General features: G+C 36.0%; 1 protein-coding gene across 1 annotated transcript in view; it reads left to right on the plus strand.

The window, feature by feature from the left end:
- LOC122813867 (zinc finger protein 723-like) overlaps positions 1–22,772 on the plus strand; it is a 57,535-nt gene that overhangs the window by 31,801 nt on the left and 2,962 nt on the right. The window contains exons 4-5 of the mRNA XM_044086407.1: positions 5,400–5,526; positions 13,391–13,513. Of these exons, the coding sequence (XP_043942342.1) occupies positions 5,400–5,526; positions 13,391–13,513 (250 nt within the window). The remainder of the gene's footprint in view (positions 1–5,399; positions 5,527–13,390; positions 13,514–22,772) is intronic.

Raw genomic sequence — 22,772 nt, forward strand, 5'->3', positions numbered from 1 at the left:
AGAATGGTGTGCACTTAGTGTAGACATTAATGAATCCCAGGGTTTGGCTTTACTGTACATTTGCATCAACCAGCTTCCTACAGCACTGAAATCCTTCCCCCTCATCTCAACTCAAGAGCAAAAAAATGACTTCATTTTTTGCTGTAGAAAACTGATTTGTACTTTTCTATCAATCTACTGTCTAAACAGATCCATGCCCCCTTCAGCTAAGCTTTTCCGTTTAAGAGCAAAAAAGTAAAATAACTTGTACCAGCTTTTCAGTATAATACAAGAACTCTTAATCCCACCCCCTAATACTTCAGACCTGGGGCAGTTGCCACCTTCATCTCGCCTTTGCTACTCTACTGATTAAAAATAAAACAGAAGAAAACAGAAAAAAAGCAAAACAGTTACAATCAGCTATGCCAAGCAAAAATTGCTTTAAGGATCATATGATCATAGGATTATAGGAGGTTACTAGGCTAACAGCCCCAGGGCTCTTCCATCTAGCCATGTTCAGTCCATGTTCCCAAGGGTGTCTGGTTCAAGCAGACACTAAAATCAGCACCTATTGCCACTGTCCAAGAGGAAGACAGGAGGAACCCCAGGGGTGAATTTCCAAATACCCATTCACTCGTCCAAATTATGCTTAAATAGGGCCAATGAGGGGCTTTGTTTAACACAAATAGGAAGCTTGCTCCAAAGGTGGGGCAACCTCTGTGAGACAAATCTGTCTCACCAGCAAATTCTGTTGATGTCGCATACCAGATTAAGGTCCTTTGAGCGAGTGACCCATGTGCCATTTGACTTGCGAATGTGCAGCATTTCCATTAAAACTGGGTCAGAGATTGCTCTATATGCAAGGCACAGAGTAAAGTGACAATGATTTCAGTCTGTCCACATAAGACAGATCTAGAAGACCCTGAATTTTCTTTGTAAGGAACCTTTGTGGTCTCTCCAATTGCTGCAGGTGTTTGGAAAGGAACATACCAAAGAGAGTGTTGTACTCTATTATTAGCCTGATGAGGGAAGATTATTGGGGGGTTATAACCACTTTATTTCTGGAGGCAATGCCATTACTTATGAGATGAGCAGTAATAAAATGCCCTTCTTACCACTGTGGAGAAATGATGTTCAAAGTTAAGTTTGCTGTCAGCCCTGTGTGCCCAGATCTCTCACCACTCACTGTGTGCTTAGGGTATTGCTATTGATGTGGTAGTTTGCAGGAACATCACCCTTGCCAAAGGCGGTGATAATGCATTTTTTGCAATAAGTTTAAGACCATAACTTTGGCATCAGTCATTAGTCTGCATAAGACCTTATTGCAGGATGTTGACATTGCTAGGGGTTTCAATTATCTCTCCCAGTTTGCAGTCATCAGCAAACTTTGTCAGCCACAGTCCTTTAGTTTTAGCCTGTACTTCTAAGAAATAGATTCCGAACAGCAGAGGTCCCAAAACTGATCCCTGTGGAACACCACTGGTTACAAGTCTACTGGAGGAGGTGGAGCCCCCTATTTTGACTGTATGAGTTCTATCAGTGTGACAATTTGCAACCCCCCTGACAATGTATGGGTTGATACCCAGCTGGATGAGTTTATCAATGATGCCTGAGTGGGGAATTGTATCAAAGGCCTTGGCTAAGTCTAGGTAGGCCGTATGCACAGATTTGCCCTTGTCTAGGGCTTTGGTGACTGTTTCAAAGAAATCCACCAAGTTTAACGGGCATGATCTCCCCTTGACAAAGGCAAACTGGGTGGGGTTGAGCATTTGGAGATTTCCTATATCATTGTTAATAAGGTCCATGATGATTCATTCCATTGCCTTGCAGATAAGGCTGGTCAGGCAAATGGTTCTATAGTTCCCAGGGTCCATGGATGCACCCCCTTTGTGCAAAGGGTTGACGGCAGCTGTTTTCCATTCTACTTGGATGAAACCATTGCTTAGGCTGTGGTTGGAAAGCTTACCCAATGGTAAGAACAAGAATCTCACATGAATGACAAACATAAGTCAAGTAGAAGTTTCTAGTCTAACTCAAGGGTAGGCTCTTTAAGAGGCAAAGCTGTAAATGTCATATTTAAGGATGGCTGCCTTAGTAAGTAATAATTGCTTAAGATCTCTGCTGTCCCCAACACTGAAGACAACTTGATGCAAAACCACCATGACACTCTAAAAAATGTGCATCTACAGGACTGTTTATATTTCCATTCATTGTATCTCAGTTGTTCTTGCAGCCTAATTTTAAACTGGTTGAAAAACAGAACCCACACAGTGCGCGTTGCAGATGCCTCATCAGACAGTATGAGAGTGACCAGTGGTGCACCTCAGGGTGCAGTGCTGGAAACTCTTCTTTTTGGTATTTACTTCTCAGGTCATCAGGCAGACAGTCAGGGCCTTGGGTTAAAATATCTTGCAGATAACCTCCAACTGGGGGTTGTTGTTAAGTCACCCTATGACACCCAAACCCTCCTGAATGAACCTTTCTACTAAACTCTTGGTGTACTAAAACCGGCTCAAACTAAATGCTAAAAGACGTACTATCATCACTTTTGGTAGGCAACCCCTTTCCCGCATCAAACTATATAGACAATACACCTCTACAAAACAAAAAAGTAGTGGGACATAATACCTCTACAAAACAAAAATGTAGTGGGACCTAACACCTCTACAAAATAAATATGTAGTGGGGCCTAACACTTCTACAAAACAAAAATGTAGTGGGACCTAACACCTCTACAAAAGAAAAACGTAGGTAAATGGGCTGATAGCGTCTTCTCTTTTGACCAACATGTGACAGTTGTTGTCAGGAAATGTTTTTATTTAGCCCAGCTAATTGCCAAAGGAATATCATAAAGGTCTAAAGAAGTAATCACTTCTTTATACTATGCATTGATCAGGCTATTTAATTGGTACAATGCCTCCTTTTGGATTTATCTCACTTAAACATATCAAACTATTTGAAAAACTCAGAATATCATACAAGTATATTCTCTGAGTTACCAAGGTAGACTAGAAGCTCTGTCCCTTTTTTCAATGTCTTGTAGACTTTTGAGAGGAGAGTTTTGTCACTCCTAGAGACCCAATTGCTCTGGACATCCTATTTCTCTGTAAATCCAGTGTATCCACCAGTACTTGAACCATTGACCTACAGTTTCACCAACAGATAAAAATGCTGTGGAGGGACAACTTTATACTCCAGCACATCCCAAACCTCTAGAATAAACTTCCCATGCATGTTAAGTAGTGTGATTCACTGCCTTTTTTCAAACATAAACTACATGACTGGATGGGTTTTCGCAATTTTACTCTGCAATTGGCGATTAAAGCCCTCCTGGAGAAAGGTGGTACAATCTGAGAGAGAGTACTAGCAAGGCATGAATGGTCACATGACTCAGTGGCCTTGGAATATCTATCACTCTGTTTGTTTTATTTCAGGAGTTATAGCTAGGTGTAAATATGAGATCATAAAAAGTGTGCTACTATCGCTATAGATAGCAGTAGTAATAAATGCAAACAGTTTAATACTGCATATATCAGAATAACAAATCCAAAATTCTGTATTGACCACTGGATGTAGCACTCTTGCTGTCTGTAACACTAATGGCTAAATGTATTAATGGTCTCCTAAACTGGCTTATGAACAACAACTGGAGGGAATCTAAAATTAACTTCCAAAAAACTAAGGCAAGTTTCATGACATTTGTGGTACAGTGTTTAACTTCAGAATAAATCAAATGACAACCACCTGTACTAGAAAGCATTAAATTAATAATAAGGAAACATTTTACTTTTAAATGTATATGTGACGACCGTGCCCTGGCACAGCAATCAAGGAGCCTCAATCCTCACCACTAACAACAGGGAGGTCATCTCCTAGAAGAGGAAAGGATAACTAATACACAAAGTAAAGTACAGTTTCCCTTAAGTGCACACAGAGATCACAGTCAGTCTGGGGCTGGCTGCTCCCTTGCTCACCAGGTCCCCAATAAGACTCCCCACTGGCATAGCTATAGGGTCCAGGTCTCAGCCTAACTGGGCAAGCTAGAAACTCCAGTACCCTCTCTGTCCAACCAGTGCTTTGTGCCCCTGTCAAGTAGCTGACACAACACACACACACTTTGAGATAAGTATTTATACAACTTCACAGACTCTCCTGGGAAAGGCTGACACAGATTCTTTAGCTGTGCCCCTTTACCCAGGCTATACGGTAGTAATTACTGCCACCACCCAGTTAATAATATCAGCTACTAAAAGGCCCTTTAAAGGGTGTCCAATTATTACTGTGCAATATTATTATCCAATGGTAACGTGACTATACAGTCTAAGGCTTATCAGAGTGGTCTATTACAATAAACTCTATATAAATATGCAATATACTCTAGAGCTTATCTCTACACAAACCAGCCACAGGTAGAAGGTTTTAAAAATATTTAATAAAAGTAATTAAAACACAAGACAAAACTACTACACCACAGAGATATCTAAGAGTTCAGAGTTCACACATAAACATAAAATAATACAGTAGGACAGGTCTGATTTCAAAGAAAAATACCTAATTAATCTTTACTAGCTTTAACTATTCCCACAATAAATCACAGTGCTAGAAACTTACATGTGAACATAAGCAGAGTGCTGGTAAGTTGGATATCAACATCATAATGCTTTTGGTCTCTTGTGAGAAATAGTATTTAAACATTACCAACAAACATGTCTCTGGGTCCTCCCCAGATTACATCATTTTTGACACTTATGTTTTCCCAGTATTCATATTGCATCATCTTGACACCTGCTCTGAGTTCCCTGGCTAATAGAAACTCCATTTACATTATTTAGCAAGCTAACACCTGCACAGAAGAATACAACACTAAAAGGCATTTCACATATACACTCTAGCAATTAGTCCTTAGTTAACACAATAGACAGAATGTCTTCGGCCAGTCTGACCGGAACCAACTTTAAAGATCAAAAATAAAATCATTTCAATTTCAAAAGACAAATTTGAAAGGCTTGACTTAGTATTTCTTTACAGCAAGGGGACAATGTTGTAACAATCTTGAAGTTCACATTTTACAGTGTTTTCTTTACACTCAAGAAACATGCCTGTATTTTACATTTATTATCAAGAAAACAAGCCTGTATTTTACATTTATTTACAAATGCCAGAATTAGATATCAAATTCTATTTGACTAGGCTGGCAGCCTTCACCCATCTCTCCCCAGTCGTCACAGTATAAATTACAGAATTCTCAATTTTTGTGTGCTTTTAACAAGCTTGTATGTAGCAGCAGTGCTGGCTTGTAGTCTACTTCAACCATCTTCTAGTAAAGAATATAGCTCAGAATATTCTAAACATTTATGCTGAAAATATTGCAGTTTTTATGTTACATATAATAAAATAAGTAGACTGTGTGTTACTTTCAGGTCCCAGAATCCTTTGAGGATGTTGCTGTTGCTTTCTCAGAAGAGGAGTGGAAGATGTTAAAAAAACAGGATAAGGAGCTTCACAGGGAAGTGATGGTCCAGAACTATGAAACCTTGGTTTCAGTGGGTAAGTGTGGTCTAAGATAAGATTTGAGTATTTTGCAGTAGGAGTCACATATTTAATTAAGATGCTGTGCTGAGGTAATTCAAAAACACACTCTTTGTAGTTAGTTGTGGCAATGAAGAGGGAAGAACCCCCTTCCTTACCTTCAGTGCTGAACTTAAAAAAAATTCTTCCCCACCAAGTCAAACTCTGCTTACCACACAGCAGGTCACATCATGTAAGGTCCTCTCAGCTTCTAGCATTACTTTCTTCAGCTACTAACACCCCTTAAGTCCCCCACCATCCTCTGCCTGAACTCTCATTACAGCATTTCTGTAATGACGTAAACCTGAAATATTATCATGTGAACTGTAAAATTTGGGGTCTATCAGAACAACGAAAAATCAAAATATCGAACCCTCACATGAGCGAATAATCAGGAACTCGAAATCGCTATTGGGGGGGGGCTGCTCTCCATCCAACCCCTGCTAAATATATATTCCTACTCTGGGATCACACTACAGTGAGGAAAGGGCAATATTCTGATCTTCACTGTACTGTGATCTCAAAAAAACATCGACTTCCTGATTATTCGCTCATGTGAGCAATCGACATTTTGAGTTTTCAGCATTCTAAAGTAGACCCTGAAATTTGTACTTGTCTCATAATTGTTGCTACAGCTATTGATTGCTACTGTACAGATTTTGTTGCATGTTCTCACTTTCTGGTTTGTTTTGATATGTACAGCATACGGCCTCTCTGTACTCTTTTTTTTTTCCCTCTTCCTTCTTGTTTGCAAATATTTCACCTGGGCACTACTGGAAATGAACAGTTGTGATCAGTGTGCTCAGTGTGCCACCTTATTAAAAAAATTTAATATTTTCCATTTTTCCTGGGAATATATTTCTAAAGCCCAAATTTGGACTGAATTTTTGGAAAAAACATGAGATTGTCATGAAATTTGGCATTTTAGGCCACAACACTCATTCACCACAAGCTGAATTTCTGTTGATTTTTATTATTTTTAGTACAGTAATCTTGCTTTACCAAGAGTTCCATGCTATGAATCTGTATATATATATTGTATATATATATATATATATATATATATATATATATATATATATATATATATAAATATGTATACATAAGAAAATTATAATGAAATCCTGGTAATGAATGGAAATTACACTTAAATCATGGGTGTAATTCCTAGATCTCATCTCATGAGAAAGGAATTTCATCCTTTTGAATACAGTAAATCAGTGCTCTGTGGATGACAAGAAAATTCTTTGTCCTTTCTCTTTTCTGATGGTCCTGACACAACTAAGTTGCCTTTATGTACTGACCATGTATGCATGTGCCTGTCATGCATGACATCTGATGTTTTCTGATTTGCCGTTCTTTCAGCCTATTACTGCTGGTATTACCACTTTTTAAATGAAGTCATGTTTTCTTTCATTTCTTAAACCCTTTTCCTGTGCTGAAAGTCAGCTTTGTGTAACCATTTAAAATACTGGAACCCGCTAGTCCCCCTTGCAAAAAGAAGTTTTAAGGAAAAGAGCGATTTTCAAGATTTGCTCTTCTCCAAATTTTTGGTACTTTTTATCTCTTTTTTGGCACTCAACATTTTGAGTGCTGACATTTCAATAGGGAGCCTCAGCCTTGTCTATTTTTTTTTTCATGTAGCAGCAATCCTTTTAAATAGTCTATTTTGTATTCTCTCATGAGGAGGTTAGTAACCCCCTTTTTTTTCTTCTGTGTACCAGGAAGTACATAAAACCAACAAAAAGGAGCTCTCTAGGCTGGATTTGTGCCCCTACCAAACCAGTAAACAAACACAAATCCACCTCTACATGGCATGGCAGAACAGCCTTTAATGTAAAGTACTGTAGAACAACTTATAAAATACTTTCAACTTTCATCACGTGATATGACTTCATCAGGGTATACAAACATAATACAGCAACTCATTTTAAATCCCCCAGTTACAAATCGCATAATGAAAAATGCGCAATTACATTCCAAAATAATTTCTAAAAACTGTTCAGTTCTAAAGTTTAACATTTGGAATGACGGGGTCCCTAATAATTAAGTCAAGAAACAATTTTTCCACATAATGAAGAATTATAGTAAATCTCCTTGAATGTCAACGGTTGTCAGGTATATCCCTTAATAAAATCACAATCCCTCAGGCATGTTAAAAATTGCCACAAATCCTTTAACACACAGCTATTATTACTTACAAATCCTTTTACAATTCTATCAATATAAATAGCCAAAGACTGGGTTTTATAGCCCCCTGCTACTACAATAGACTTTAGGGGTGAATCCGCTATAGATGGTTTACTATTAAATACCCGACACTGGAAACAGCAACCGTGCATATGTTCGATGCGTTTAATCAACCTCATTAATATTAAGTAGACCATATGATTGACACGGAAATTTCTAAGGCATTATTTCGATGTTAATGTCGACGTTCAAAGTTATAATGATCCTGTGAGCCCTTGCAGACAGGAACGAGTAGTATAAACTATAGTAATACATTTTAAATGCAGTATTGCAATATTGTTTTTTTTAATGCATTGCATGTGTAGCCTAGTACTTACCAATGAACCTATAAAAGGAACAGACAGAATCAATAAAATAACTTATCTCTGTTCCAAGAATGTAAACTATATTTTACCCCATTTTATTATATTGTTATTTCAGTAAAGAAAGGCTACTCTGTTTTGCTCCACAAATCTTTCTCACTATAGGAAAAGCAGTGAGACATCTTTACATGCATTTTCCCTTTAGCAAGCAATGACTGGAAACTACACATAACAAAATACTTAATAAAAACATTTTCCTACAGATACAGTAGATGTCACATGCTTCTTTGCAGGTTCGGGAACACTTGGTTACCTTGTATAGCAACTATATAGACTAATTCCTTCCATTTCTAAGTTTTTCTTTCTCTGGAATAACAAATAAAATAAACATCTGTCTGTATGTATACATATGTTGATGGGCTGTTTAAATGAACAACATTGGATTCTCGACGTTCTTAAAGGTGATAGCACCTTTTTTTCACATTTTTTAACAGTCAGCTTTTTCAATAACAGAAACATCATGTTCGAACATCTCAGTGTTGATTAATTCACTGTTGTGTTGGTTAATTTTAAGGTTTTGCTAGTAAACCGCTATAGATTTAGGGATCCCAAGTATCACTGGAACAAAATAATTATTAATCTTAAGAAAAAGTAAATGATTTTATATTACATTTTTACAAAAATTGTTCTTTTAAATATGAACAAGTTTTTTCTATATGTCACAAAAAATTCAGTTTTAGACACATTTGGATACCTGCCTTCATCATAAAGGATATGATGCGTCCTGCTCACATAGTCCACCAGTTTCATACAGTCCATAACTTCCCCATTGTCCAGTTGTATACATCTAACCATTCTGTCCTTACTCAGCAGTCTTAAAATACTCATTTCACTAGTTGTTTAATTGTAATGTTTAAAAGCAGGTCATTGTAGCAATAAGGTCTTTTATGTCCCTTTCACAAAGTTTTTGAAATGTCCCCACCACTGAATGCAAAGTGGCATTTGTAAGTACCAGTACAACATAACTGAAATTTATTGTCAGATCTTATCTCATTGTGCTGAAATATAATGCTCAAATTAAGACTGCGGGAGTAAAATCAGTTAAATATTTCAATGGTTATCCTCCTAGAAGCAATCTTTTTAATATATTAGAGAAAGTGGAGACTAATGAAAGGAGTGGAAGTTGCGCATATTTCAAATTTCAGATTCATTATTTGCATACTACTGTTTTATTGGTGGAAAATGATCATGTGATTTGTAATTGTAAAGTTATAAATTATTTTTGCAGTATTACGTATGTATACTCTGAAGTCACTTTATATGTGATGAAAGTTCTAAGTATTTTGTAAGTTGTTGTATAGTGTTTTATATTAAAAGTTGTTCTACTGTGCTATGGGGAGGATTTGTATCTCTTTACCAAGGTATACGTGTCATGTGCCAGTCTTTTCTCTTGAAGCAGTAATCTGTCAGTTGAACTTTCGAACATATTGTTCGCTAACAAGATATGACCTCTTATACATATATTCCACAAATCTGAGGTAATGCAGGAGCTTCAGCCTCATTGAATTGCTTTGAATCACACTGTACAATGATGAAGAATCTGGGACTCAAACCCAGATCTGAAAGCTGTCGCACATCTGCTGCTTCTTAAGTTGAAATGCTATTTGTATTTTCATGTGTACATCAGCAATGTCTTTTTGCTTCACAATGAGATGAAATACTGTTGCTAGTGTTTCTGAGGTAGACAGAGTTACAAGTTCGTCCTCCTTCCTTTGGAAAACAGTTTACAACTAGACCCACCTGATATATTGTCCAGTTAATATGGACAATAGATTGGCATTGAACAGACTGATACTCCCTGAGATGTAAATACAGGAACGCTCAGCTTTAAAACAAATTTTGTCTGAACATCGCTGCCTTGCTTAGGAATTAAGTTAAATTCCCTGCAGAGACTTCCAAGATGGTTGCACACTGATCACTAGCTTAATTTCAGCTCTTCCAATGTGAAAAAGAAACTGAGAGATAAGGGTCAGTACAGTAATTGTGCCACTTTCAGTAAATTCAGTTACTGGCTAGTAAGTACACTGCCTCGATGCCAGCAAATAAGAAACATAGAGAGCCTGAATGAAAACTAACTATAAAAGGGGAAAAGAAAACACTGACTGGGAAGAATCCTGCAGCTGTTCAGCAAAAAGCAGTTCAAGCTCCAACTTCCAGTAATCTAGAAGAAAAGATAAATCAGATGTGCTCAGAGGTGATTAAAATAAATGAAACATTAAAGGAGTGTATCAACTCAAATAAAAGGCTGGAAAATGGAAGAAACTTTAAACAACTATACAAATGAACTGATAAAACTGCAAAAGTCCAAGGGTGAAATGAAGAAAAGGCTGACTGAGTATAACACTGCTCAAGAAGAGCTGTTTCAGAAAATGGTAGAGTTAGAGGACAGAGCAAGCAGGGAATACCTGAGATTTTCTGCCATACCGGTGAAACTAGAAGGAACAGACTGTATTCATTTTATGAAAGCACAAATAAGTAACTGGACTGGTATTCCACAGCAGGATATGTTAATTGAAAGGCACATTGTGTGTATTTTACAAACTTCACCGTAAGATAGTAAACAAAACCTGTATTAGTAAAGATGCAATCATACCAGCTGATTGAGTTGATCCTGACAGAACTACAGCACAAGGACAAAGTATTAAAAATTAGAGGCAATAAAGTGTTTGTGAAAAATATTATTCATTGTACACCAGGCAGATGCTAAGCACATTTATCTCAACAATTAAGGAATGTCAAGAGGCAGGTGTAAGATTCAAGCTGCTGTACCCAGCTGTCTTCAGAAATATTTTTTTCTGGAGAATCAATCATTTTTTAATACAGAACAGACTAAGTAGGAAATACAAAAGTTTGTCCAGCAGAAAGTGTCACCAAACAGTAGGGGGCTCAGCTTTTCAGAAAATAAACCTCACAGAGAGACTTTTCCACAGTTTCTCCTCTGGTTACAACAAATATACCTGACCTTTATATAAAACTAAAGGGACTAAAAACATCTTCACTGCTTCCATCTTGTTACGTAAACTGCTTCCTGTTTCTCAGTTTTTGTATTAACTTTTAGTCTCTTCCCACATGTCCTTACCTTCCATAAAAGAATCCTTTTTAATCCATACTCCTAAATATTTCATTTTATCTTATCCTCATAGCTATGGATATTGCTGGATCATTTCATGTGTGGGTACATAGTTTACAGCTATAGCCTTTGTTTCATCCTCATGTTTGTATCCCAAAACACCTTGAAACTGTCTCAAGATGTTCCACAACACTGAGATGTCCTCTTCTGGTTTTATCAGGTACAAATAATATCTTCTGCAAGGAAAGCCAACCTTTCATGATTACCAAACTAATTAAATCCTTGAATTTCTGAGTATCTTATTTTCTTTGCCAGTGGCTTTAAATATAAAAGCAACTAGAAGTTTGTTTTTTTTCCTGTCAATAGTATTCTATTCCAGACATCATTCAACCTCTAAGTGTGACAGGTATTAGGCATCAGTACAGGGCTGTCTTCCCTTCCATGAGCGGTTAAACCAGCAGGACAAAACTTGGAAGCACCTCAGGCATATCTTGCATGCATGTGCATTGGAGCATGTACAACTCCCTCATCCTCCCCCCAAAAGAGAGATGAGTGGACTTTGACATTTTATTTCTGTCTCACCCTTTTAGCTTTGTCCCACCTGATAATGTTTGTATAGGTCTCTGCTGAAGCAGACACTAAGATATTCTGGAAGTCAAGCCTACCTGTTATTACAAATAGTAAGGCTCTGGTCAGGAGCAGAACTTAACTCCAAGATTGAGGCTTAGTTGCCATCTTCTGTAGTGACACACTATTCTAAATTAGAATTTCTGCCATTGTAAACTTGTTTTCTTGAAAGTTGGACTGTCATTAGATCATGTTCAAAATGTTGACAATTTGGAAAGTGTTACCTCATTTCTGAGTAATTTTAAACTGCTATCATCATACAATGTCTGAAGAAAGCTGTTATAGGGAAGAAACACAAGTAACCCACTTATTCTTAACCTGAGACATCTCCACAGCAACGTAAGTTTTAAATGTTCATGGTTCATGACCTATTTTCACTTTTAAGCAACACTAGGGCAAAATGCTGTTTGCATTTCAATTTACTTCTGTGGAGAGAGAAAAAAAGTCATTTAATAACTGTGCAGAGGTACCAGAATTTCCAGACTTAATCTGAGTTGTGAAAAATTGATATTCTGTCTTAACTATGTAAATTTGTCAACACATAGTCATTAAAAGCAAACAATAATAGCAAAACAGAAGCTATTTATCTAAAACAAATCACCTGTTTACAGATCTGTCAATATTATTTAATTACTTCATACAGGAAATAAATAGGCTTTCAAAAACACTCTTACTTTTTTAAGGTTTACTTCATAGGTTAATTAATTTAAAAAGTAGCAGCAGAAAAAGTAAATATTGGCACAAAAGAAGGTTTGAAAACCGACTGTATCCTTGACTTTTAAGCTTTAAGAGCATTCACAGACCCTAAGACCTATATTGTTAAAACCTGAGAAGTCATGATACATGATTGCTAGTCTTTCAGACTTTGAAGGTGGCTTTTACAGTACAAACATGACAATATTTTACAAGGGAATGTGTTAAACTACCTTATTAGAAATGTACATAATTACTACCAGACAATGCTGGAATAAAAAAAAATAATTTTAATAGCCATGCAAAATGGTCTATATACAGCAAAGGCAGAAAATGTGTGTACATGCACCTTGCTATACTAAGCTGTATAACTGAAGGCAGAAACACTGAGAGCTGCAATTATGTCTCAGATCTTAATTTCTTCAATTTCTACCAATAATCAAAAGAAATTTTATAGCTTTATCAACAGAAAATATCTTATTCCAAATCACAGTTTCATGAATCTTCACGTTTAACAGCCATGAATTGTTTGTACTGAACTCACAAAACAATTGCTTATCTTAACTTAATTTTGAGCGGGTCTATATTAGAACACCGAACGTTCAAAATTTCGAGTGTTCTAATATCGACCCGTTTTCAGCGAACGCTGAAAATATCGAAGAAACAGAAAACCAAATTTTTTCCTAGGGAAAGAATTTGGTTGTCCATTTCTGTTGCTTCGTATTTTCAGCGATGTGGTGGAAAGTTACGGGTCGGGTTCAGGTAAGTGTGCGATTGTGTGGATGTCCCAGTTAATAAAACAAAATAAAAAATAACAGTATTTTATTGTTTTTATGTGCAGGATACAAAATTCCCCAGAAGACATTATTACTACTAATAAAAACAGATGATGAGCTGCAGGAGGGTGATGTGAAGGAGAAAAATACCACAGAGCAAAAAAATAATCTCAAAACTTATGCCCATGGTAAGTAAGCACTTTATAAATTGTTTGTTTCTTGCTGATGCTGGTGTCGTAGAAAGCTAGGGCATTTGTACAGAGCTAGAAGAATAAATGCTAGGAGACAACAGGAAAGTAATGATAATTTGTTAATGTAAGTATGTAAAGTACTTATTTTTTAACATAAACAGTCTTATTTCATTAACAATGGCTCTAAGCTTGGACTAACTGTAAGTGTGGAAGATGAGGGATTACGGGCAAGAACTCTATTTAGAGTAAAATTTAGAAAAAAATGCAGGATGTAGAATGCACTGTCAGTTGTATTTCAAGGATTTTCATGTAATTTTGGACATGTTTAGGGCAACGTCTTTAGTGTCAGGAGATCATGTTACTGCTGTGTGAACATAGCTTATTTTAGTTCCTGCATATATCTTGCCTAGGTGCACACATTGTTCAATTCCTGCCATCCCTTAAACCCTGCCCCATAGATCTCTGTAGTTTCCTGAAAATAAGAAAAATCCTATATCTACAAAAGAAAACCATCCATGAAGATCAGAGCTTTTCTCCTGGTAGACTACAGTTATATGACTAGTGATTATAGGTTGCCAAGAAACTAGTAATAGGTCCTAGGTTGGCTACCCCTGTCATATCATGTTACTATATCCTTTGGTGGGGGGGGGGTAGAAATGAGAATTTGTGCTAACAAATAGCATAATCTGTCATTCTGGGTTACATTTCCAGTTGTGCAAATTATCTACAGAGTAAGAGAGAATCTTTTTTATTCTGTGTTAAAATTTTCTTCATACTGATTTTAAAATAAAAAGATACACAGATTAAAAACATTTTGTTTTAAAATCACCTTCATACTAATTTTAAAATAAATTGGATTAGTTTTCCTTTTTTGTGTCCTTTTAACATGTTGTCAAGATAACTCATAAGCAGTCCTTAAAGAGTTAATTTGTCATTTTTATTATATGAATATTTTGAACAACTTGTGCACCTGTTATAGCCAATTTTAAATGACTGCTAATCAGCTAAAAGAAATGGTCTAGTCACAGCTCCCTGTTTGTGGCTTTGTCTAAATTTCTTGCTCTTAGAGACTAAGAGGTATGCCCCACCTCTTTCATCATCATCATCCCTTTCCACTTTGATTATAGCTTTCTGATTGTGCTATGTATAGCAACCTTAACTGTGTAGTTGTGAAATACCCTTCCAAATCAGGTAATCCACAACCACCTTATTCTGTTAGAAGGATCAAGTTATTTCACTTGACTCTTGCCATCTTCTCCTCAAAAATAAAATCCTGCAACTCTTTATTAATTGCCATCCACAACTTCTCCTTTGGTTGATAAAAATTTGCCTGTATAAAACAAAAGGGACTAAAAATATTTTCACTGCTTGTATATTGCTAGCCATATCCATAAAACAGAGCTTCCAATTTTTCAGTTTTGTATTATCTTTTGTATAGTCTCTTCCCACATATTGGCTGCCATAACAGAATCCTTTTTCATCCATACTCCTAAATACTTAATTTTATCGTGTCTCCATTAATAATGGTATTGCTAAATGAATTAGTGTGTGGGTATTTAGTTTACAGCCATTGTCTTTGTTTTATCTTCATTAATTTTGTTTCCCAAAATGACTTGAAACTGTTTCAGAATGTTCCACAACACTGAAATGTCCTTTTTCTGGTCTTAATCGGGTATAAAATAATATCATCTACAAATAAAGCCAACTTTTCTTGACTACCACACCAATTATATTGAATTTCTGAGTCCCTTATTTACTTTGCTAATGGTTCTAAACGTAACACAAATAAAGGAAAAAGAGGACATCCCTGCCTGGTTCCTCTCCTCAAACAGGACTTATCAGAGAGGACCTCCCCCACTCAAGCCCTCATACATCCTGAATACAAAAAATATATATCCTCCTAATCAACCTTAAAATTTTATCAGGGAATGCTCTTCTCATAAAATCCCAGTGTAATCTGTGAAATTCTTTTGCTGCATCAAGACCCACGAATGACAGTGGTATTTTCTTACATTCTACTTCCCTCTGGATCATCATTTTTCTGTTAATGTTGTCAAATATTTGCCTTCCCTCCACAAAACCGCATTTATCCATATTTATCAATTTTGGTATCCCCTTTGACATTCTTTTAGCCATTATAGACATAAACACTTTATAATCATGGTTTATAATTGAAATGGGCATGTGTGAAGCTGGATCTAATGTTTCTTTACCATCTTTAGGTATTACAGCCTCAACTTTCTTCCAGGATATTGGTGCTTCTCCTCCTTTTAAAATACTGATAAACCTTCCAGATCTTTAGCACTTTTTTCCCTCCTAGCTTCCAAACATCCACAGGAATGCCATCTGTTCCAGGGAATTCCTGTAGCTTGGTTATACATCACCATTTTATCTCATCTCCTGCTATCCTAACTGTTAATAATTGAGCCTCATCTACCTCAAACCTTAGCATATTTAATTCTTCCATAAACATTTCTGTTTCCAGTTTTTCTTGATTTCCACATTTCTCTGCTTTGTAAAGATGCTCATATAAATCCCTAAATATTTCTAATATTTCTACTGGATCTCTGGTTACTTTCCTTGTTCTAGGCTCCCTAAGCATGGCAACAACCCTGTCTGCATTCTGTTGCCTGAGCTGTTGTGCTAGAAGCTTTTGTGCACTGGATTTATTATCAAAAAACAGTTGCTTAGCAGCAATTTTCTAAACGTATGCATATTATCTAGGTAGTCCTTTGTTTTCTCGTTAGCACTCTGCAATTGTGTCTCTTCTTGTTCTTTGAGAGTCCCCCTATTTTGCACTGCTTTGACTTTTGTCAGTCCCCTAAGTAATTCTTGTTACTTCTTTACCATATCTCTTTTCCGTTTATTTCCACCCTATTTTTAAGATCCACTTTAATTTAATCCCACTCCATAGCTATATTTTCTGAATGAATTTCTATCTTCCCTAATAACTCCCAAATAATTTCCACTACTCATTCCTTAAAATTCCTCACCTGCCTGTTAAAAAGAGAGGAAGTGCCAGTATCTAATTTTTATTTCCTTACCCTGTATTTTTAATTTAGTTGTTATTGGTGAATGATCTAAAATAGTTACTGGATATGTAGCAAAACCTTCAATTGTGAAATAGAATTTCTGTCTAGCCTAGCCCAGTTTTTGTACTTTGGGGAAAATATCTAAATTCTCTCTAAACTGCTACTACTGAATTCACATCTTCCATACCAAATAGTTTCATAAACCTCTTCAAAAATCTACCCTCTTTTGTTGTATTTTACCTGCTATCCCCAATACATCCTCACTTTTGCAATTCAAATTCTAGTCCCTACCTGTAAGTAATATTCCCTGCTGAAAGCTGATTATTTCTCCTAGAATTTTCTTAAGCTCCATTGTAGCAGTTTTAGGTGAAATATAAATACATGTCAGTGTAATCTACCTCCCTTTCCAGTAGCCCCTCAGTACTACAAATCTACCATTATTATCTTTTTTCTCTCTTCTGTCACTATTGGAGCTCCTCTTGCAATTAAGTAGTCCTGTTTTCCTTTGACCCAGATATTACACTAAATAACCATCCTGAAATCCTTTCTTTATGAAATTCATATGCTGAGTTCTTTCCAAATGTGTCTTCTTTAGCATATCTGTTTGCACTTTGTATTTTTAATATAATTCACTACTCTTTCTTTTTTGTATATATTTGTGAGACCATTCACATTTAATGATAATATGGAAAGTGCTGTCATTATGATAAGCAGATATAATTCCCACCTGTTATGTATGACAGCTTTTTTGTGTCAAGTTTCAGCTTTTGTGTTACATGCATACACTAATGCTTGGCAGGTTGATCTTTTATACAGTTGTTTTGTCATTTTCATTTGGCCCTATGCAACACATTACAAGACTTTTTGTTTTATTGAAAAAGCTTACACACTCTTACAGACACCCCCCCCCCAGAAATTTCTAACTTAATACTAACACACAAAACTATATACACCTTCAGATGATGAAGTTTAACCCTGCTAATTAGAACAATGGTCCCAGACTGACAGCCACAGTCATAGGCTTGAATTAACCTGTAATGAAGGATATCCATGCTGAGACCCCATGGGTGTTTTCGTCTTGTCTTTTATTCCTCTCCCAAATGTAAAAAACAACCTGAATTCTTTCAGAAAACATTACCTCCTAGCCATTAAAAGAATGAAGTATTCTGTTTTTATTGACCCCTTATATTGTTTCCTTAAAACCATACAAACTAAATAGAGAGTTGTCTTGCTCTACAAGCTTTTCATATTGCAGTGTGAGCATTTATTTGCTAGAGTAAAACTGTTCATTATATTCAGTGTTCCTTTATTTATTTGCTTTCCCTTAAAATGTATTAGATCAAGGTCCTTAATCTAGTCATTCCCCTATGTACAAGTAAAAACTAAAGCATATCAATTTTGTATATGTCATGCTCTTTTTTTCTAGGCTTTCTTCTGTTTGTACATTGCAGTGCCTACATTTCTTAAAACTGAAGAAGAAGAGAGAAAGAAAGAATGAACAAAAAAGGGGGAGATATGCTTACTTTAGAACCCACAAAAATAACTGAAAAAAGCTTTACTTTATACATGTAGTATATGTCACATATTATAAAAATACTATTAAGAGCAAAATTTTGTTTTACTTACATTTAACTCTTCACTTCATCTTCCTGTCTCCTAAATGTTTTTCAAAACATTAATGACATGAAGTAGAGCAAATTCTTTAGAATCCGCTACAAGTTTAACAAAGTCAAAAAAGTCCAATATTTCCAGGTTTTCTTGTTCTGTCATATTTTGCAGATGTAATTAATGCTTTGTAATCCCACATTTATTCATCAATTTCCGAATTGCTGGTTTTCTTCCTGTTGATCTCCATCTCCCAAATCCAGTCTTTGGTTTATTTCCAATGTACTCCTGGTTTGTCTAGTCAAGTCTTGTGCTTTTTTTCTGTCTCTGAAGCATTTTCCTTTGGAACATTGGAAAATGTTTACTGGCATGGTCTCTCTATGAGCTTTATTATCAGAAAAATAATATCTCATTTTTATTTCCTTACCCTGTATTTTTAATTTAGTTGTTATTGGTGAATGATCTAAAATAGTTACTGGATATGTAGCAAAACCTTCAATTGTGAAATAGAATTTCTGTCTAGCCTAGCCCAGTTTTTGTACTTTGGGGAAAATATCTAAATTCTCTCTAAACTGCTACTACTGAATTCACATCTTCCATACCAAATAGTTTCATAAACCTCTTCAAAAATCTACCCTCTTTTGTTGTATTTTACCTGCTATCCCCAATACATCCTCACTTTTGCAATTCAAATTCTAGTCCCTACCTGTAAGTAATATTCCCTGCTGAAAGCTGATTATTTCTCCTAGAATTTTCTTAAGCTCCATTGTAGCAGTTTTAGGTGAAATATAAATACATGTCAGTGTAATCTACCTCCCTTTCCAGTAGCCCCTCAGTACTACAAATCTACCATTATTATCTTTTTTCTCTCTTCTGTCACTATTGGAGCTCCTCTTGCAATTAAGTAGTCCTGTTTTCCTTTGACCCAGATATTACACTAAATAACCATCCTGAAATCCTTTCTTTATGAAATTCATATGCTGAGTTCTTTCCAAATGTGTCTTCTTTAGCATATCTGTTTGCACTTTGTATTTGTAATATAATTCACTACTCTTTCTTTTTTGTATATATTTGTGAGACCATTCACATTTAATGATAATATGGAAAGTGCTGTCATTATGATAAGCAGATATAATTCCCACCTGTTATGTATGACAGCTTTTTTGTGTCAAGTTTCAGCTTTTGTGTTACATGCATACACTAATGCTTGGCAGGTTGATCTTTTATACAGTTGTTTTGTCATTTTCATTTGGCCCTATGCAACACATTACAAGACTTTTTGTTTTATTGAAAAAGCTTACACACTCTTACAGACACCCCCCCCCCCAGAAATTTCTAACTTAATACTAACACACAAAACTATATACACCTTCAGATGATAAAGTTTAACCCTGCTAATTAGAACAATGGTCCCAGACTGACAGCCACAGTCATAGGCTTGAATTAACCTGTAATGAAGGATATCCATGCTGAGACCCCATGGGTGTTTTCGTCTTGTCTTTTATCCCTCTCCCAAATGTAAAAAACAACCTGAATTCTTTCAGAAAACATTATCTCCTAGCCATTAAAAGAATGAAGTATTCTGTTTTTATTGACCCCTTATATTGTTTCCTTAAAACCATACAAACTAAATAGAGAGTTGCCTTGCTCTACAAGCTTTTCATATTGCAGTGTGAGCATTTATTTGCTAGAGTAAAACTGTTCATTATATTCAGTGTTCGTTTATTTATTTGCTTTCCCTTAAAATGTATTAGATCAAGGTCCTTAATCTAGTCATTCCCCTATGTACAAGTAAAAACTAAAGCATATCAATTTTGTATATGTCATGCTCTTTTTTCTAGGCTTTCTTCTGTTTGTACATTGCAGTGCCTACATTTCTTAAAACTGAAGAAGAAGAGAGAAAGAAAGAATGAACAAAAAGGGGAGATATGCTTACTTTAGAACCCACAAAAATAACTGAAAAAAGCTTTACTTTATACATGTAGTATATGTCATATATTATAAAAATACTATTAAGAGCAAAATTTTGTTTTACTTACATTTAACTCTTCACTTCATCTTCCTGTCTCCTAAATGTTTTTCAAAACATTAATGACATGAAGTAGAGCAAATTCTTTAGAATCCGCTACAAGTTTAACAAAGTCAAAAAAGTCCAATATTTCCAGGTTTTCTTGTTCTGTCATATTTTGCAGATGTAATTAATGCTTTGTAATCCCACATTTATTCATCAATTTCCGAATTGCTGGTTTTCTTCCTGTTGATCTCCATCTCCCAAATCCAGTCTTTGGTTTATTTCCAATGTACTCCTGGTTTGTCTAGTCAAGTCTTGTGCTTTTTTTCTGTCTCTGAAGCATTTTCCTTTGGAACATTGGAAAATGTTTACTGGCATGGTCTCTCTATGAGCTTTATTATCAGAAAAATAAGAAGTCGAGTCTCCTTCTGTTAGGTAGCTCCTTTTTGTTGGAAAAACTTCCTCATTAGCATGTTCTGCATCAAAAATGATATGACCCTTCAGGAAAAATATACTGAAAATAGCTGGATACAGCAGCTTGAATTTCCTTCCAGCTTCTCAACATTCCCTGATTGGTAGAATAAATTTACTCCTCTTCTGTCTGGTGTACAGTGAGTAATCATTTTCCACAAACACTCCACTATCACCCACTTTTAGTACTTTGTCCTTCTGCCACAGTTTTGTCAGAATCAACTCTTCCTGCTGGTAGGATTTCATCTTTACTATTAGAGGCTGTGGCTGCTTTCTCCTAGCCAGCTTTGGAGCATACACATGAAGTGTCCTTTCAATTAATGTCTCCTGCTGTGTAATACCAGTCCAGTCGCTTTATACTGTCAGTTCCTTCCAGTTTCTTTGGTACAGCAGAAAATCTCAGGCTTTCCCTACCTGTTCTGTCTTCTAATTCTACCATTTTTGAAACATCTAATTTTGAGCAGACTTATAACAGGCCAGTCTTTTCTTCATTTCAACATCTGATTTTTTTTTTCTTTTTGCGGTTTTATCAGCTCATCTGAGTATCTGTTTAAAGCTTCTTCCATTTTTTCCAGTCTTTTGTTATTTGAGTTGATATACTCCTTTAGTGTTTTCTTTGTTTTAATCAGCTCTGAGCACATTTGAATTATTTTTCCCCTAGATTACTGGAAGTCTTGTCTTGCACCAAAGCCAGAACTAGATTGCTTTTTGCTGAACAGCTGCAGAATTCTTCCCAGCCAGTGATTTCTCCTCACCTTTTGTGATTGATTTTCTTTCAGGTTCTCTGAATTTCTTTTTTGCTGGCATCCAAGCAGTGCACTTACTAAGCCAGTTACTGAAATTTACCCCAAAAAGACATATTCACTGGCTCTCGAGGGCTGAAATTAATCTGTTACTCAGTGTGCAGTCATCTTGGAAGTGCCAATAAGGATATGGTTAACTATATAACTCATGAAATTCATTGGTGTAGACAACTAAGCCCCTAGCTACTACTAGGCAACCCTAAGACTGTTAGAAGCCCAAGCACCTGCAGAAGTCTTTTGGGGAAGGGATAAGTGGTGAGGATTTTCCTGCTAGCTTCTATCAGGGGGCAGGGATGGGAATGTATTACAGGTGGATGTTGTGGTGATTGAAATTCAGAACCATGAGCCATGTTAGGCATGAGTTGACATGCTCTAGACTATGCCTCATAGGTACCAAACAGTATTCTACAGAAAGGATGCCAGCACGTAGAGAGGGTGAATCATAATTAAGAGCAAGCCACCTCAGTGGTTCACTAGCTGCCTCTTCTGGCCTCCTCTAACCCCTTAAACAAAACAAACCTGCATTCTAGAGGCAGCGTGGTGATCCATAAGTTTAGTAGAGTTAAAACAGACATGGGAGGTGTGTTATTGGGGCAAATGTAAGCTTACAGAGGTAAGCAACCATCCTACAGTTAAAAAAATTGCAGCTGACTCACAGAGAATTAAAGCTGCATTTTATGCAGTAAAAGTCGTAAAAATAATAGTTGCTAGAGAAAAAAACGGCATCATTATAGTAGTAGTCATTGTTTTTTTTTTCTTTTTATGAGATTTGTGTGTTGCCCATGGTTAATGTATGTGGGGAATTTCGTTGGAGCTGCTTACACTCCGCAAAAAAATGCTTATTTATTTTTGTTTTCATGAGGTTGAAGCTTCATACTGTTGTTTGTCTGGTTGGAGTTCCAACCAATAGTTTCTTTAGACATGTATCAAAAAACAGCTAAACTTTAGTTATATTACTGATTCCTTTACCTAAGATGAAAAATAAAATCAGTCTTTTTTGAATTATAAAAGATCTATCTTCTCTGATTCTTCATTTGTCCTGCAAACAGTGTAAGAGTCTCTCAGCACAGTTAACACTGCCTTGGTTTTCTGAATTGGGAACTGTGCCGTAAGTCACATTACACTTGTGAGAAATATGGAACCATACTTTCTCTGACCAGTGAACATATGGGTAAATTTAGTTGCTAGCTGTGCAGTTAAAATGTTTTATTAATTAGTTTGTCTTCTTCTTCTTTTTCTTCAAACATAGCTGTAAGATGACATCTTAAGTCTTACAGTGTGAACTGGCACACTTGAATTTGAGCAACAGAAATGTGAACAAAGATACAATTATT

This window comes from Protopterus annectens, chromosome 10.part0, assembly GCF_019279795.1.
Source record: "Protopterus annectens isolate FY-2018-M chromosome 10.part0, PAN1.0, whole genome shotgun sequence".
Lineage (NCBI taxonomy): Eukaryota > Metazoa > Chordata > Ceratodontiformes > Protopteridae > Protopterus > Protopterus annectens.